Source organism: Oncorhynchus keta, chromosome 26 (genome assembly GCF_023373465.1).
Source record: "Oncorhynchus keta strain PuntledgeMale-10-30-2019 chromosome 26, Oket_V2, whole genome shotgun sequence".
Classification (NCBI taxonomy): domain Eukaryota; kingdom Metazoa; phylum Chordata; class Actinopteri; order Salmoniformes; family Salmonidae; genus Oncorhynchus; species Oncorhynchus keta.
The window spans coordinates 41,425,718-41,445,513 of record NC_068446.1 but is presented as its reverse complement, the minus strand read 5'-3'; the positions used below and the strand labels follow the sequence as shown (position 1 = coordinate 41,445,513).

The following is a 19,796-nucleotide window of genomic DNA, read 5'->3' as shown; positions in this document are numbered from 1 at the left end:
ATACTGGACTACAGTACATTACCACCCTCTGTACTGGACTACAGTACATTACCACCTGTACTGGACTACAGTACATTACCACCCTCTATACTGGACTACAGTACATTACCACCCTCTATACTGAACTACAGTACATTACCACCCTCTGTACTGGACTACAGTACATCACCACCCTCTGTACTGAATTACATTATCACTCTGTACTGGATCTGTGTGCGTCATAATGGGACATTGATCTTATCTACCTACAGTGTGTTAGTGCTAGATGGTTAGGGTTAGTTACATGCTAAGTGGTTAGTGATGACTTCTGATGACCAGGTGGCGAATCGCATCTCTGCATGTCTGGCAGACATATCAGTGTGGATGACGGATCACCACCTCAAGCTGAATCTCGGCAAGACGGAGCTGCTCTTCCTCCCGGGAAGGACTGCCCGTTCCATGATCTCGCCATCACGGTTGACAACTCCATTGTGTCCTCCTCCCAGAGCGCTAAGAACCTTGGCGTGATCCTGGACAACACCCTGTCGTTCTCAACTAACATCAAGGCGGTGGCCCGTTCCTGTAGGTTCATGCTCTACAACATCCGCAGAGTACGACCCTGCCTCACACAGGAAGCGGCGCAGGTCCTAATCCAGGCACTTGTCATCTCCCCGTCTGGATTACTGCAACTCGCTGTTGGCTGGGTTCCCTGCCTGTGCCATTAAACCCCCTACAACTCATCCAGAACGCCTGCCCGTCTGGTGTTCAACCTTCCCAAGTTCTCTCACGTCACCCCGCTCCTCCGCTCTCTCCACTGGCTTCCAGTTGAAGCTCGCATCCGCTACAAGACCATGGTGCTTGCCTACGGAGCTGTGAGGGGAACGGCACCTCAGTACCTCCAGGCTCTGATCAGGCCCTACACCCAAACAAGGGCACTGCGTTCATCCACCTCTGGCCTGCTCGCCTCCCTACCACTGAGGAAGTACAGTTCCCGCTCAGCCCAGTCAAAACTGTTCGCTGCTCTGGCTCCCCAATGGTGGAACACACTCCCTCACGACGCCAGGACAGCGGAGTCAATCACCACCTTCCGGAGACACCTGAAACCCCACCTCTTTAAGGAATACCTAGGATAGGATAAAGTAATCCTTCTCACCCCCCTTAAAAGATTTAGATGCACTATTGTAAAGTGGCTGTTCCACTGGATGTCATAAGGTGAATGCACCAATTTGTAAGTCGCTCTGGATAAGAGCGTCTGCTAAATGACTTAAATGTAAATGTAAATGTTAGTGCTAGTTACATGCTAAGTGGTTAGGGCTAGTTATATGCTAAGTGGATAGGGCTAGTTACATGCTAAGTGGTTAGTGCTAGTTACATGCTGAGTGGTTAGGGCTAGTTACATGCTAAGTGGTTAGTGCTAGTTACATGCTGAGTGGTTAGGGCTAGTTACATGCTAAGTGGTTAGGGCTAGTTACATGCTAAGTGGTTAGGGCTAGTCATATGCTAAGTGGATAGGGCTAGTTACATGCTAAGTGGTTAGTGCTAGTTACATGCTAAGTGGTTAGTGCTAGTTACATGCTAAGTGGTTAGTGCTAGTTACATGCTAAGTGGTTAGTGCTAGTTACATGCTAAGTGGTTAGGCTAGTTACATGCTAAGTGGTTAGTGCTAGTTACATGCTAAGTGCTTAGGGCTAGTTACATGCTAAGTGGTTAGGGCTAGTTACATGATAAGTGGTTAGTGCTAGTTACATGCTAAGTGGTTAGTGCTAGTTACATGCTAAGTGGTTAGGCCTAGTTACATGCTAAGTGGTTAGGGCTAGTTACATGCTAAGTGGTTAGGCTAGTTACATGCTAAGTGGTTAGGGCTAGTTACATGCTAAGTGGTTAGGGCTAGTTACATGCTAAGTGGTTAGGGCTAGTTACATGCTAAGTGGTTAGGGCTAGATACATGCTAAGTGGTTAGGGCTAGTTACATGCTAAGTGGTTAGTGCTAGATACAGTGCATTCGGAAAGTATTCAGACCCCTTGACTTTTTACACATTTTATTAAGCTACAGCCTTATTCTAAAATGGATTAAATAGTTTTTTCCCCTTCATCAATCTACACACAATACTCCATAATGACATCACAATACCCCATAATGACATCACAATACCTCATAATGAGAAAGCAAAAACAAGTTTTTATAAATTATTGCAATTCTTTTTAGAATAAAATACGGAAATATCACATTTACATAAGTATTCAGACTCTTTACTCAGTATTTTGTTGAAGCACCTTCGGCAGCGATTACAGCCTCGAGTCTTCTTGGGTATGACTCTACAAGCCTAGCACACAACCCAGGGGTATGAATACAATGTAAATGATATATTTCTGTATTTCTTTATCAATAAATTTGCTAACATTTCTAAAACCATGTTTTCACTTTGTCATTCTGGGGTATTGTGTGTAGATGGGTGAGAGAAAAAAACATCTCTGTAATCCATTTTGAATTCATGCTGTAACAGAACAAAATGTGGAACAAGTCAAGGGGTATGAACACTTTCTGAAGGCGCTGTATATCCATGTTACTGCTAGACAGCCTCCTTCTAATGAAAAAGGAGATTGTTTCTACACACAGTGTCTAGCTTGAGATTTCCCAGTCTCTGTCTCTACATACACATCTCTGCTGCCTCTCTGATGCACGCTGCTGTTCAGCGTCGCCAATAGTCGCCAAAACACTACGTCAAACACTTGCCACACTGTGAGTGTGTATGCTATGAGATGTATATGAGTGTGTGTATGTTATGAATAAAGATGCTGTGTGTGTGTGTGTGTGTGTGTGTGTGCGTGTGTGTGTATGTGTGTGTGAGTATGTATGCTATGAGATGTATATGAGTGTGTGTATGTTATGAATAAAGATGCTGTGTGTGTGTGTGTGTGTGTGTGTGTGTGAGTATGTATGCTATAAGATGATGCTGTGTGTATGTTATGAATAAAGATGCTGTGTGTGTGTGTGTGTGTGTGTGTGTGCGTGTATGTGTGTGTGAGTATGTATGCTATGAGATGTATATGAGTGTGTGTATGTTATGAATCAAGATGTGTGTGAGTATGTATGCTATGAGATGTATATGAGTGTGTGTATGTTATGAATCAAGATGCTGTGTGTGTGTGTGTGTGTGTGTGTGTGTGTGTGTGTGTGTGTGTGTGTGTGTGTGTGTGTGTGTGTGTGTGTGTGTGTGTGTGTGTGTGTGTGTGTGTGTGTGAATTAAGAAGTACTTAGAGAGCGGGTAGAGAGCATTATAAATAAGAGGTTCTGCTGATAGAGGTTCTGTTGATGGTCTGCTGATAGAGGTTCTGTTGATGGCCTGCTGATAGAGATTCTGTTGAGGGTCTGCTGATAGAGGTTCTGTTGATGGCCTGCTGATAGAGGTTCTGTTGATGGCCTGCTGATAGAGGTTCTGTTGATGGCCTGCTGATAGAGGTTCTGTTGAGGGTCTGCTGATAGAGGTTCTGTTGAGGGTCTGCTGATAGAGGTTCTGTTGATGGTCTGCTGATAGAGGTTCTGTTGATGGCCTGCTGATAGAGGTTCTGTTGATGGCCTGCTGATAGAGGTTCTGTTGATGGCCTGCTGATAGAGGTTCTGTTGATGGTCTGCTGATAGAGGTTCTGTTGAGGGTCTGCTGATAGAGGTTCTGTTGATGGCCTGCTGATAGAGGTTCTGTTGAGGGTCTGCTGATAGAGGTTCTGTTGAGGGTCTGCTGATAGAGGTTCTGTTGATGGTCTGCTGATAGAGGTTCTGTTGATGGCCTGCTGATAGAGGTTCTGTTGATGGCCTGCTGATAGAGGTTCTGTTGATGGCCTGCTGATAGAGGTTCTGTTGAGGGTCTGCTGATAGAGATGCAGTGCTTTTAGACCGCTGAACCAGGGTCTGTAGTGACGCCTCTAGCACAGAGATGCAGTGCCTTTAGACCGCTGAACCAGGGTCTGTAGTGACGCCTCTAGCACAGAGATGCAGTGCCTTTAGACCGCTGAACCAGGGTCTGTAGTGACGCCTCTAGCACAGAGATGCAGTGTTTTAGACCGCTGAACCAGGGTCTGTAGTGACGCCTCTAGCACAGAGATGCAGTGCCTTTAGACCGCTGCACCAGGGTCTGTAGTGACGCCTCTAGCACTGAGATGCAGTGCCTTTAGACCGCTGCACCAGGGTCTGTAGTGACGCCTCTAGCACAGAGATGCAGTGCCTTTAGACCGCTGAACCAGGGTCTGTAGTGACGCCTCTAGCACAGAGATGCAGTGCCTTTAGACCGCTGAACCAGGGTCTGTAGTGACGCCTCTAGCACTGAGATGCAGTGTTTTGACCACTGAACCAGGGTCTGTAGTGATGCCTCTAGCACAGAGATGCAGTGTTTTAGACCGCTGAACCAGGGTCTGTAGTGATGCCTCTAGCACAGAGATGCAGTGTTTTAGACCACTGAACCAGGGTCTGTAGTGACACCTCTAGCACTGAGATGCAGTGTTTTAGACCGCTGAACCAGGGTCTGTAGTGACACCTCTAGCACTGAGATGCAGTGTTTTAGACCGCTGAACCAGGGTCTGTAGTGACGCCTCTAGCACAGAGATGCAGTGTTTTAGACCACTGAACCAGGGTCTGTAGTGACACCTCTAGCACTGAGATGCAGTGTTTTAGACCGCTGAACCAGGGTCTGTAGTGACGCCTCTAGCACTGAGATGCAGTGTTTTAGACCACTGAACCAGGGTCTGTAGTGACACCTCTAGCACTGAGATGCAGTGTTTTAGACCGCTGAACCAGGGTCTGTAGTGACGCCTCTAGCACTGAGATGCAGTGTTTTAGACCGCTGAACCAGGGTCTGTAGTGACGCCTCTCCCACTGAGATGCAGTGTTTTAGACCACTGAACCAGGGTCTGTAGTGACGCCTCGCACTGAGATGCAGTGTTTTAGACCACTGAACCAGGGTCTGTAGTGACGCCTCTCGCACTGAGATGCAGTGTTTTAGACCACTGAACCAGGGTCTGTAGTGACGCCTCTCGCACTGAGATGCAGTGTTTTAGACCGCTGAACCAGGGTCTGTAGTGACGCCTCTAGCACTGAGATGTAGTGTTTTAGACCGCTGAACCAGGGTCTGTAGTGACGCCTCTAGCACTGAGATGCAGTGTTTTAGACCGCTGACCCAGGGTCTGTAGTGACGCCTCTAGCACTGAGATGCAGTGTTTTAGACCGCTGAACCAGGGTCTGTAGTGACGCCTCTAGCACTGAGATGCAGTGTTTTAGACCGCTGAACCAGGGTCTGTAGTGACGCCTCTAGCACTGAGATGCAGTGCTTTTAGACCGCTGAACCAGGGTCTGTAGTGACGCCTCTAGCACAGAGATGCAGTGCCTTTCGACCGCTGAACCACTCGACTGTGGAGCTTTACCTTCTAAAAGATGAAGTCTTACAGTAAGCAGAACAGACGTAAATGATCTCCTGACCTTCTGAAAGCCTGGTGTGTGTGTGTGTGTGTGTGTGTGTGTGTGTGTGTGTGTGTGTGTGTGTGTGTGTGTGTGTGTGTGTGTGTGTGTGTGTGTGTGTGTGTGTGTGTGTGTGTGTTGATGAATCAGTGTTCCACGTAGAGTGGCGGTTATAATCTCTATCATAACACCTGTACATGTATTCTATTAAACAATGTAGATCAAAAACAGACTTGGAACGTCCGTCTCCAAATGGCACCCTATTCCCTATATAGTGCACTATTTCTCACCAGAGCTATTCCCTATATAGTGCACTATTTCTCACCAGAGCTATTCCCTATATAGTGCACTATTTCTTACCAGAGCTATTCCCTATATAGTGCACTATTTCTCACCAGATCTATTCCTATATAGTGCACTACTTTGACCAGTACCCACAAGGCTCTGATCAAAAGTAGTGCAGTATGTAGGGAATAGGGTACCATTAGTGACATAGACACTATCTCGCCATCCCACTGTAGCAGAAGGCATTATAAGTTACTCTCTCTGACTTCCTGCCTGAAGGCTATTGGCCGATTCTAGAATCAACGTGTAAGAGATGGCCTCTGACTGTGCAAGACGAGCTTGGGTCTGTCGTTCATCCAGAGACTCTTTCCTGTCAGCTGCTCGTCTTAGTCACTTTGGCTCTGTCGCGTTTGTCTAAAAAGCCCTCGCCTGGCGTCTTTCATTGCTCCAGGTGATGGGTGTAGAAGGAGTGAGCGCTGACCGGAGTGACCTTTCAACTCTGTTGTTCTGTTATTATGCGTGCGTTACACATTTTCTCACAGAAAATCCATCTAAAAAGGCATTTTTCTTTTTGAGAGCTTCACCGCTCTGTTTCCGCTCATAGATTATTCCTCTCTTTTTCTTTCACCACCTTTTAAACATTTAGTCACAAAACCCTCTGGAGTATCATAGTCAGCCACTTAAAATGGAAATGGATCTCACTCCTGTCTCTCCCTTTCCTCTCCTCTCTCCCTCTCTCCTGTCTCTCCCTTTCCTCTCCTCTCTCTCTCCTGTCTCTCCCTCTATCCTGTCTCTCCCTCTCTCCCTCTCTCCTGTCTCTCCCTTTCCTCTCCCTCTCTCCCTCTATCCTGTCTCTCCCTCTCTCCTGTCTCTCCCTCTCTCCCTCTCTCCTCTCTCTCCTGTCTCTCCCTTTCCTCTCCTCTCTCCCTCTCTCCCTCTCTCCCTTTCCTCTCCTCTCTCCCTATCTCCTGTCTCTCCCTCTCTCCTGTCTCTCCCTCTCTCCTGTCTCCTTTCTCTCCTTTCCTCCCTCCTCCTCTCCCTTTCCTCTCCCTCTCTACTGTCTCTCCCTTTCCTCTCCCTCTCTCCTGTCTCTCCCTCTCTCCTGTCTCTCCCTTTCCTCTCCCTCTCTCCGTCTCTCCTGTCTCTCTTCTCTCCCTTTCCTCTCCTTCTCTCCGTCTCTCCCTCTCTCCTGTCTCTCCTCTCTCCCCTTCCTCTCCCTCTCGCCCTCTCTCCTCTCCCTCTCTCCTCTCTCTCCTCTCTCCCTCTCTCCTCTCCCTCTCTTCTGTCTCTCCCTTTCCTCTCCCTCTCTCCTGTCTCCCTCTCTCCTCTCTCCCTCCCTTTCCTCTCCTCTCTTAAGTATCGTTTGAGAGTAAATCCTGGTTAAGCATGTCCTGTCAAGACAGTCAAAGCCTTCCAGAGTGCCGCCACGGTCTAAGACACTGCATCACAGTACTAGAGGCGTCACTACAGATCCGGGTTTGATTCCAGGCTCTGTCGTAGCCGGCCGCGACCGCGAGAGACGGCGCACAATTAGCCCAGCGTCGTCCGGGTTAGTGGAGGATTTGGCCTGCTGGGATGTCCTTGTCCCATTGCGCTCTAGCGACTCCTTGTGGCAGGCTGGGCGCATGACTGTGGTCGCCAACTTCACTGTGTTTCCTCCTACACATTGGTGCGGCTGGCTTCCAGGTTAGGTGAGCAGTGTGTCAAGATGCAGTGCGGCTTGGCGGGGTCGTGATTCAGAGGACCAGTGGCTTTCCACCTTCGAGTAACTACCAATTGGATATCACGAAACTGGGGGAAAACATTTATAAACCAAAATAAATATATATATAGAGGAATTAAAAACTCTAAACTAAACATAATAATAAATAAATAAATAACATTTGAAATAAGGAACAAATTGAGTCTAAGCCGCTGCCTCTGGCCATGTTCTGTTATAATCTCCACCCGACACAGAGGACTGGCCACCCCTCATAGCCTGGTTCCTCTCCACCTGGCACAGCCAGAAGAGGACTGGCCACCCCTCATAGCCTGGTTCCTCTCCACCTGGCACAGCCAGAAGAGGACTGGCCACCCCACATAGCCTGGTTCCTCTCCACCTGGCACAGAGGACTGGCCACCCCACATAGTCTGGTTCCTCTCCACCCCGACACAGAGGACTGGACACCCCACATAGCCTGGTTCCTCTCCACCCGACACAGCCAGAAGAGGACTGGCCACCCCTCATAGTCTGGTTCCTCTCCACCTGGACACAGAGGACTGGCCACCCCACATAGTCTGGTTCCTCTCCACCTGGACACAGAGGACTGGCCACCCCACATAGCCTGGTTCCTCTCCACCCGACACAGAGGACTGGCCACCCCACATAGCCTGGTTCCTCTCCACCCGACACAGAGGACTGGCCACCCCACATAGCCTGGTTCCTCTCCACCTGGCACAGCCAGAAGAGGACTGGCCACCCCACATAGCCTGGTTCCTCTCCACCTGGCACAGCCAGAAGAGGACTGGCCACCCCACATAGCCTGGTTCCTCTCCACCTGGCACAGCCAGAAGAGGACTGGCCACCCCACATAGCCTGGTTCCTCTCCACCCGACACAGAGGACTGGCCACCCCACATAGCCTGGTTCCTCTCCACCTGGCACAGCCAGAGGAGGACTGGCCACCCCACATAGCCTGGTTCCTCTCCACCTGGCACAGCCAGAAGAGGACTGGCCACCCCACATAGCCTGGTTCCTCTCCACCTGGCACAGCCAGAAGAGGACTGGCCACCCCACATAGCCTGGTTCCTCTCCACCCGGCACAGCCAGAAGAGGACTGGCCACCCCACATAGCCTGGTTCCTCTCCACCCGGCACAGCCAGAAGAGGACTGGCCACCCCACATAGCCTGGTTCCTCTCCACCCGGCACAGCCAGAAGAGGACTGGCCACCCCACATAGCCTGGTTCCTCTCTAGGTTTATAATCTCCACCCGGCACAGCCAGAAGAGGACTGGCCACCCCACATAGCCTGGTTCCTCTCCACCTGGCACAGCCAGAAGAGGACTGGCCACCCCACATAGCCTGGTTCCTCTCTAGGTTTATAATCTCCACCCGGCACAGCCAGAAGAGGACTGGCCACCCCACATAGCCTGGTTCCTCTCTAGGTTTATAATCTCCACCCGGCACAGCCAGAAGAGGACTGGCCACCCCACATAGCCTGGTTCCTCTCTAGGTTTATAATCTCCACCCGGCACAGCCAGAAGAGGACTGGCCACCCCACATAGCCTGGTTCCTCTCTAGGTTTATAATCTCCACCCGGCACAGCCAGAAGAGGACTGGCCACCCCACATAGCCTGGTTCCTCTCTAGGTTTATAATCTCCACCCGGCACAGCCAGAAGAGGACTGGCCACCCCACATAGCCTGGTTCCTCTTTAGGTTTATAATCTCCACCTGGCACAGCCAGAAGAGGACTGGCCACCCCACATAGCCTGGTTCCTCTCTAGGTTTATAATCTCCACCCGGCACAGCCAGAAGAGGACTGGCCACACCACATAGCCTGGTTCCTCTCTAGGTTTATAATCTCCACCCGGCACAGCCAGAAGAGGACTGGCCACCCCTCATAGCCTGGTTCCTCTCTAGGTTTATAATCTCCACCAGGCACAGCCAGAAGAGGACTGGCCACAGAGGACTGGCCACCCCACATAGCCTGGTTCCTCTCCACCTGGCACAGCCAGAAGAGGACTGGCCACCCCACATAGCCTGGTTCCTCTCTAGGTTTCTTCCTAGGTTTTGGCCTTTCTAGGGAGTTTTTCCTAGCCACCGTGCTTCTACACCTGCATTGCTTGCTGTTTGGGGTTTTAGGCTGGGTTTCTGTACAGTACTTTGAGATATCAGCTGATGTACGAAGGGCTATATAAATACATTTGATTTGATTTGATTTAGATCACCAGTACTACATGGGTTCAATTCCCCTGCTCTAGCACATTCTCTCTCCTCTAGATCACCAATACTACATGGGTTAAACCCCCTGCTCTAGCACATTCTCTCTCCTCTAGATCACCAGTACTACATGGGTTCAATTCCCCTGCTCTAGCACATTCTCTCTCCTCTAGATCACCAGTACTACATGGGTTCAATTCCCCTGCTCTAGCACATTCTCTCTCCTCTAGATCACCAGTACTACATGGGTTCAATTCCCCTGCTCTAGCACATTCTCTCTCCTCTAGATCACCAGTACTACATGGGTTCAATTCCCCTGCTCTAGCACGTTCTCTCTCCTCTAGATCACCAGTACTATATGGGTTCAATTCCCCTGCTCTAGCACATTCTCGCTCCTCTAGATCACCAGTACTACATGGGTTCAATTCCCCTGCTCTAGCACATTCTCTCTCCTCTAGATCACCAGTACTACATGGGTTCAATTCCCCTGCTCTAGCACATTCTCTCTCCTCTAGATCACCAGTACTATATGGGTTCAATTCCCCTGCTCTAGCACATTCTCTCTCCTCTAGATCACCAGTACTACATGGGTTAAATTCCCCTGCTCCAGCACATTCTCTCTCCTCTAGATCACCAGTACTATATGGGTTCAATTCCCCTGCTCTAGCACGCTCTCTCTCCTCTAGATCACCAGTACTACATGGGTTAAACCCCTGCTCTCTGCAAATTCTCTCTCCTCTAGATCACAAGACTACATGGGTTCAATTCCCCTGCTCTAGCACATTCTCTCTCCTCTAGATCACCAGTACTACATGGGTTAAACCCCTGCTCTAGCACGTTATCTCTCCTCTAGATCACCAGTACTACATGGGTTAAACCCCTGCTCTAGCACGTTCTCTCTCCTCTAGATCACCAGTACTACATGGGTTCAATTCCCCTGCTCTAGCACATTCTCTCTCCTCTAGATCACCAGTACTACATGGGTTAAACCCCTGCTCTAGCACGTGCTCTCTCCTCTAGATCACCAGTACTACATGGGTTAAACCCCCTGCTCTAGCACGTTCTCTCTCCTCTAGATCACCAGTACTACATGGGTTAAACCCCTGCTCTAGCACGTTCTCTCTCCTCTAGATCACCAGTACTACATGGGTTAAACCCCTGCTCTAGCACGTTCTCTCTCCTCTAGATCACCAGTACTACATGGGTTAAACCCCCTGCTCTAGCACGTTCTCTCTCCTCTAGATCACCAGTACTACATGGGTTCACTTCCCTGCTCTAGCACATTCTCTCTCCTCTAGATCACCAGTACTACATGGGTTAAACCCCTGCTCTAGCACGTTCTTCTCCTCTAGATCACCAGTACTACATGGGTTAAACCCCTGCTCTAGCACGTTCTCTCTCCTCTAGATGGCAGTACTACATGGGTTAAACCCCCTGCTCTAGCACGTTCTCTCTCCTCTAGATCACCAGTACTACATGGGACCCCTGCTCTAGCACGTTCTCTCTCCTCTAGATCACCAGTACTACATGGGTTAAACCCCTGCTCTAGCACGTTCTCTCTCTCTCCTCCTTCCTTTCCTACTATCCTATGGGAGGGACTTCCCTGCACTACTTGGGAAAAAAGAGAAACACACAGACTTCTGGTTTGATCACTGGAAGTAGTGCCTGGTGTAACCACACCTTACTGAGTGGGGCTGTTCCCGAGTGGCACAGAGGTGTAAGGCACTGCATCTCAGTGCTAGAGGCGTCACTACAGACCCCGGTTCGATTCCAGGCTGTATCACAACCGGCCATGATTGGGAGTACCATAGGGCGGTGCACAATTTGCGGTTCCGTAGCTACCTGCTAACACTATGGTTCATTCACTAAAACACAGTACTGATAACACTAGAGGCCAGGCACTAAGACACAGTACTGATAACACTAGAGGCCAGACACTAATACACAGTACTGATAACACTAGAGGCCAGGCACTAAGACACAGTACTGATAACACTAGAGGCCAGACACTAAGACACAGTACTGATAACACTAGAGGCCAGGCACTAAGACACAGTACTGATAACACTAGAGGCCAGACACTAAGACACAGTCCTGATAACACTAGAGGCCAGACACTAAGACACAGTCCTGATAACACTAGAGGCCAGGCACTAAGACACAGTACTGATAACACTATAGGCCAGGCACTAAGACACAGTACTGATAACACTATAGGCCAGGCACTAAGACACAGTCCTGATAACACTAGAGGCCAGACACTAAGACACAGTACTGATAACACTATAGGCCAGGCACTAAGACACAGTCCTGATAACACTAGAGGCCAGGCACTAAGACACAGTCCTGATAACACTATAGGCCAGACACTAAGACACAGTCCTGATAACACTAGAGGCCAGGCACTAAGACACAGTCCTGATAACACTATAGGCCAGGCACTAAGACACAGTACTGATAACACTAGAGGCCAGACACTAAGACACAGTACTGATAACACTAGAGGCCAGGCACTAAGACACAGTCCTGATAACACTAGAGGCCAGACACTAAGACACAGTCCTGCTAACACTATAGGCCAGACACTAAGACACAGTCCTGATAACACTATAGGCCAGGCACTAAGACACAGTCCTGCTAACACTATAGGCCAGACACTAAGACACAGTACTGATAACACTATAGGCCAGACACTAAGACACAGTACTGATAACACTAGAGGCCAGACACTAAGACACAGTACTGTTAACACTATAGGCCAGACACTAATACACAGTCCTGATAACACTATAGGCCAGACACTAAGACACAGTCCTGATAACACTAGAGGCCAGGCACTAAGACACAGTACTGATAACACTAGAGGCCAGACACTAATACACAGTACTGATAACACTAGAGGCCAGGCACTAAGACACAGTACTGATAACACAGGAGAGGCCAGGCACTAAGACACAGTCCTGATAACACTATAGACCAGGCACTAAGACACAGTACTGATAACACTATAGGCCAGGCACTAAGACACAGTCCTGATAACACTATAGGCCAGGCACTAAGACACCGTCCTGATAACACTAGAGGCCAGGCACTAAGACACAGTACTGATAACACTAGAGGCCAGACACTAAGACACAGTCCTGTTAACACTATAGGCCAGGCATTAATACACAGTACTGATAACACTATAGGCCAGGCATTAATACACAGTCCTGATAACACTAGAGGCCAGACACTTGTCCAATTGTTTGTAGTTTTGCTGCAACCGATTTGACATTCAGTGACAATTTATATTCTCGTCTCTTCTATTCTCGGAGTTCAGTATGATGATCCTGATGGGATGTTTTTGTCCCACCCTCAGGATTCACCCCAGCCTCCTCCACCCCGGCAATCTCCCACACGGCAGAGCCAGCCGGGGTCAAGGCCAAGGTCAGGGACACGGACACGGTCACGGGCTAGGACACGGGAGCGGCTCGATCTCTGCATCGTCGTCTGTGAGCAGCATACATCAGGCCAAGCCGTCGCTACGCAGGATCAAAGGTCGTATCCACAGGAGCAAGAGCCTGGACAGCATCGACCTGCTGGACTCCAATGTAAGTGAAGACACTAAAACGACAGACCTTTTCCCATTACTTCAAGCCCCTAAGTAATAACATGGTCATTTAGCAGATGATTTTTATTCAAACAGACAGAACTGGTAACATTACCAGATACAATATGACACCGCATCAGAGGGGAGAACGGCTCATAATAACGGCTGGAACGGAACAAATGGAATGGCAACAAACACCTGGAAACAATGGAAACCATGGAAACCATGGAAACCACAGAAACTCTGCCTGTTTGATGACATTTGAACCATTCCACTCATTCTGCCTCCAGCCAATGGAACCACAGTCCTCTGCCTCCTGAGACATTGGTGCCACAGTCACCTGCCTCACTGAGACATTGCACCACATGCCATGCACTCACTGAGCATTGGAGCTACAGTCAGCTCACTGAGCTGAGTAATATGCCTCATTTAGACATTGAACTCACAGTCTCCTGCCTCACAAAGTGACTGACAGTCACAGTGAGTCAGAGCATTTATGTCTTGTCACATGGACCTATGAACATGTTTATCACTGAGCTAGCTCCATGTTGGAACCACAGTCACCCTGTACTGAGACATGGAAAGTTAATTGCCTCACTGAGAGTGATTTACTGAACTGTCAGCATTGGTAGTGAGACATTCAGTGCATGTGGCCTCATGCAGTGTAACCTGTGTGAAATGCCTCACTAGTTAGCGGTGGTGCACGCTCACTGAGACATTGGAATCACAGTCACTCTGCCTCACTAAGACATTGAAGTAGTTGTTCCCTGCCTCACTTTTTGGAACGATAGGTAACTCTGCCTCACTGAGACATTGGGAGGCAGTCACTCTGCCTCACTGCAGACATTGGGTCCCAGTCACTCTGCCTCAGGTTGGAATCAAGGACTCTGCCTCACTGGGACAGAACCACAGTCCCACTGTTCACTGAGACACTTGAACTCACAGTCCCCTGCCTCACTGAGACATTGGAACCACAGTCACTCTGCCTCACTGAGACATTGGAACCACAGTCACCCTGCCTCACTGAGACACTGGAACCACAGTCACTCTGCCTCACTGAGACACTGGAACCACAGTCACTCTGCCTCACTGAGACATTGGAATCACAGTCACTCTGCCTCACTGAGACATTGGAACCACAGTCACTCTGCCTCACTGAGACATTGGAACCACAGTCCCTCTGCCTCACTGAGACATTGGAATCACAGTCACTCTGCCTCACTGAGACATTGGAATCACAGTCACTCTGCCTCACTGAGACATTGGAATCACAGTCACTCTGCCTCACTGAGACATTGGAATCACAGTCACTCTGCCTCACTGAGACATTGGAACCACAGTCACTCTGCCTCACTGAGACATTGGAACCACAGTCACTCTGCCTCACTGAGACATTGGAATCACAGTCACTCTGCCTCACTGAGACATTGGAATCACAGTCACTCTGCCTCACTGAGACATTGGAATCACAGTCACTCTGCCTCACTGAGACATTGGAATCACAGTCACCCTGCCTCACTGAGACATTGGAACCTCAGCCAGGTTCAGGTTCATGGCTATACTTGGTTCAGAGCCAGGCTGAGAAGATGAAGGCTGGTTGGTCTGAGTAGCCAGCTAGTGTTCAGTTGTAGTATCCATCTCTGAATTTGGTTTGATTTATTTGATCATTAAAAGTACATGGAAGTGCTCTGGCAGGAGACAGTGGTGACATAACAACTATGAAGGATAATTAAACAGTAAGGCCCGAGGTGGTGTGGTATATGGCCAATATACCACGGCTAAGGGCTGTTTAAGCATGACGCAACGCGGAGTGCCTGGACACAGCCCTATATTAGCCATATATCACAAACCCTCGAGGTGCCTTATTGCTATTATTAAACTGGTTACCAACGTAATTAGAGCATTAAAAATTAATGTTTTGTTGTACCTGTGGTATACGGTCTGATATATCACGGCTGTCAGCCAATCATAATTCAGGTCTCAAACCACACAGTTTATAATACACAATAAAACTCTAAAGGCTTATATGCATTACAGTCCTGCTGCTGTCCGTCCGCCTGTCTGTCCTCACAGAGAGGAGAGACAGAGTGACTTACCACAAACTCGTTATGTCTTCATGAGCTGTCTGTCACGTTCGTCTGAATGAATGGACCGAGGAGCAGCGTACTTAGAGTTCCACATGTTTAATAAATATGAAACTCGCCAAAAACAATACAGACGAAAACGAAACGCGACGTTCTGGGCTGCTCACAGGCAGCTACACAAAAACAAGATCCCACAAACAACAGGTGGGAAAAGGCTGCCTAAATATGATCCCCAATCAGAGACAATGATAGACAGCTGCCTCTGATTGGGAACCACACCAGGCCCACATAGAAATGCAAAAAAAAAAGTGTACCCACCCTAGTCACACCCTGATCTAACCAAAATAGAGAATAAAATGGATCTCTAAGGTCAGGGCATGACATTGTCAATTTCTCTCACACACACACACACACACACAGGATATGTGCACGCTCGCACAAACACACACACACACACACACACAGGATATGTGCACGCTCGCAGAAACACACACACACGCACAGGATATGTGCACGCTCGCACAAACACACACACCTCAGTTTCAGGTTCGAAGAGCCAGAGAGGTCACTGTCACATCACTGTGTCTCTCTCTCTAGAGACTAAGAACACAGCTGATGGCCTCTGGCCTCTCACACTGTATATCCTCCAACTGCTCTTAAATACAAGTAAAACTAAATGCATGCTCTTCAACCGGTCGCTACCTGCACCTGCCCGCCCGTCCAGCATCACTACTCTGGACGGTTCTGACTTAGAATAAGTGGACGACTACAAATACCTAGGTGTCTAGTTAGACTGTAAACTCTCCTTCCAGACTCACATCAAACATCTCCAATCCAAAGTTAAATCTAGAATTGGATTCCTATTTCGCAACAAAGCATCCTTCACTCATGCTGCCAAACATACCCTCGTAAAACGGACCATCCTACCGATCCTCGACTTTGGCGATGTAATTTACAAAATAGCTCCCAATACCCTACTCAATAAATTGGATGCAGTCCATCACAGTGCCATCCATTCCACCCACCACTGCGACCTGTACTCTCTTGTTGGCTGGCCCTCGCTTCATACTCGTCGCCAAACCCACTGGCTCCAGGTTACCTACAAGACCCTGCTAGGTAAAGTCCCACCTTATCTCAGCTCACTGGTCACCATAGCAGTACCCACCTGTAGCACGCGCTCCAGCAGGTATATCTCTCTGGTCACCCCCAAAACCAATTCTTCCTTTGGCCGCCTCTCCTTACAGTTCTCTGCTGCCAATGACTGGAACGAACTACAAAAATCTCTGAAACTGGAAACACTTATCTCCCTCACTAGCTTTAAGCACCAGCTGTCAGAACACCTCACAGATTACTGCACATGTACATAGCCCATCTATAATTTAGCCCAAACAACTACCTCTTCCCCTACTGTATTTATTTATTTTGCTCCTTTGCACCCCATTATTTTTATTTCTACTTTGCATTCTTCCACTGCAAATCTACCATTCCAGTGTTTTACTTGTTATATTGTATTTACTTTGTATATTGTATTTACTTCGCGACCATGGCCTTGTTTTGCCTTTACCTCCCTTATCTCACCTCACTTGCTCACATCGTATATATACTTGTTTCTACTGTATTATTGACTGTATGTTTGTTTTACTCCATTTGTAACTCTGTGTTGTTGTTTGTGTCGAACTGCTTTGCTTTATCTTGGCCAGGTCGTAATTGTAAATGAGAACTTGTTCTCAACTTGCCTACCTGGTTAAATAAAGGTGAAATAAAAAATAAAAGTATGTGTGTGTGTGTGTGTGTGTGTGTGTGTGTGTGTGTGTGTGTGTGTGTGTGTGTGTGTGTGTGTGTGTGTGTGTGTGTGTGCATTGCACAAGAGAGAGGGAAACTTGATGACTAGCTCAAACCAAAATTCAGCTTATGGAAGTAACAGTCCGCCTTACAGTGAGTGATGAGGGGCTGCAGCTGTGGAGAGGAGAGGAGAGGAGAGGAGAGGAGAGGAGAGGAGAGGAAAGATCTACCTATCAGTGAGTGATGAGGGGCTGTGGAGAGGAGAGGAAGGATCTACCTATCAGTGAGTGATGAGGGGCTACAGCTGTGGAGAGGAGAGAGGAGAGAAGAGGAGAAGAGAAAGATCTACCTATCAGTGAGTGATGAGGGGCTGCAGCTGTGGAGAGGAGAGAGGAGAGGAGAGGAGAAGAGGAAAGATCTACCTATCAGTGAGTGATGAGGGGCTTCAGCTGTGGAGAGGAGAGAGGAGAGAGAAGAGGAAAGATCTACCTATCAGTGAGTGATGAGGGGCTGTGGAGAGGAGATAGGAGAGGAAAGATCTACCTATCAGTGAGTGAAGGGGAGCTGTGGAGAGGAGAGAGGAGAGAAGAGGAGAAGAGAAAAGATCTACCTATCAGTGAGTGATGAGGGGCTGCAGCTGTGGAGAGGAGAGAGGAGAGGAGAGGAGAAGAGGAAAGATCTACCTATCAGTGAGTGATGAGGGGCTGCAGCTGTGGAGAGGAGAGAGGAGAGAAGAGGAGAAGAGAAAAGATCTACCTATCAGTGAGTGATGAGGGGCTGCAGCTGTGGAGAGGAGAGAGAAGAGGAAAGATCTACCTATCAGTGAGTGATGATGAGGGGCTCAGTGAGTGATGAGGGGCTGTGGAGAGGAGATAGGAGAGGAAAGATCTACCTATCAGTGAGTGATGAGGGGCTGCAGCTGTGGAGAGGAGAGGAGAAGAGGAAAGATCTACCTATCAGTGAGTGATGAGGGGCTGTGGAGAGGAGAGAGGAGAAGAGGAAAGATCTACCTATCAGTGAGTGATGAGGGGCTGCAGCTGTGGAGAGGAGAGAGGAGAGAGGAGAGATCTACCTATCAGTGAGTGATGAGGGGCTGCAGCTGTGGAGAGGAGAGGAGAGGAGAGGAGAGGAGAGGAGAGAGAAGAGGAAAGATCTACATATCAGTGAGTGATGAGGGGCTGCAGTTATGGAGAGGAGAGAGGAGAGGAGAGAGGAGAGGAAAGATCTACCTATCAGTGAGTGTTGAGGGGCATGCAGGACTCAGGAGGAACCGGAGCTGCTTCAATAATGTTTTATTCATTTCTGGTTTATTCGGATAGGAACAGATCAAAACACGGAGTAAAAAAATTATAATTTGATGCCTTGTACTACATCAACACACTACAACCTCAGAGATGGCCTCTGCTACTAAGGTGCAGGGGGCATATTTGATTGGTTGTGACATGTAACGTTATCACCATTAGTTTAATGACATCATCCCACTACTAAAAGCTCCTTCACACAGAGCTGGAGGACCAAACTGCTGATGCGGAGATCTGGGACGGATTCATTGTGCGTTTTATACTAAAGCAAAATCGAATTTGATCTTGCATTAGGTTTTGATTGAAGAACAATCACTATAAATGGGGGTCAGTAACCGAAAAGTTGCTAGATTGAATCGCTCAGCTGACAAGGTAAAAATCTGTCATTCTGCCCCTGAACAAGGCAGTTAACCCACTGTTCCTAGGCCGTCATTGTAAATAAGAATTTGTTCTTTACGGACTTGCCTAGTTAAATAAAAATAAAAATGCATTGTGGCATGTCTAACCATTCGTTTTTATAGCACTAAATCCCCAGTCAGAGGGGTATACAGCCAAGAAAGATCAACTAACATGCCTTTAAACTGACTCAACAACCCAAAAATACATGATCTGAGTTTAACTTTCTTATGCTGCGTTTAGATGGTACGAGGTAGAAGGTAGACGGCAAAAAACCGGATGTCATTGTTTTCAACGAGAGCACGATGGTAAATACCGTTGAGTCTGGCTGTGGACAGACTGCGCTTGCCGACCAGTGTTAAAAATAGTTTCAACTTTTGCAGTCAGCCGTCGCGTTGTTTTCTTCCGGATGTAGATTTCCGATGTTTGTTTACTGTAATCACCAGGGCAACGCATACAGTCGTGTTGGTTTGCTTTTGCCGTCTTTCAGCTACGCGGACTGGTATGATGCGCAACCCTCAGGCCTGTTTACTCCTGTACTGGGGTCTCTTGGTTTCATAGTGTTGTTTATACTCATAAACGGGTTTATACTCATAAACAACATCCATGCTTCATAGCATTTGGTTCATTTCTGGATTATTTGGATAGGGACAGATAGATGCATTGAATAAACAAATAGGAATCTGTCTCGTTGTACCACAGTGTCTAATGTATTCAGATTTTCAACACCTGTCCTCTTGCAGTATCATTTTGAGTATTTCAGTTATGTTTGGAAGTGAATGTATGATTTGTCGGGGCATAAATATGTATTAATTCAGGACCATTAATACAATTATAGTGCTCCTTGCAGGATATTGTAGTTATTACTCCATAATAGGGAGGATTTGTGTCTTCATGTTTGATGGTCCATCCCTTTGACGTCATGGCCAGGGGGCGGAGCCGTGGCTGTGGGCCCACTCTCACTGTCATTGTGTTGGCAAGATGACCACTTGTTCACAGAAAGCTTGAATCT

At 48.2% G+C, this 19,796-nt stretch overlaps 1 protein-coding gene across 7 annotated transcripts in view; it reads left to right on the top strand.

Moving 5' to 3' along the window:
• Positions 1-19,796, top strand: part of LOC118358799 (tight junction protein ZO-1-like) — a 201,221-nt gene that overhangs the window by 19,838 nt on the left and 161,587 nt on the right. For all 7 annotated transcript variants that reach the window (XM_052480874.1, XM_052480878.1, XM_052480870.1 and 4 more), the window contains exon 2: positions 12,991-13,222. In XM_052480874.1, coding sequence (XP_052336834.1) covers positions 12,991-13,222 — 232 coding nt within the window. The remainder of the gene's footprint in view (positions 1-12,990; positions 13,223-19,796) is intronic.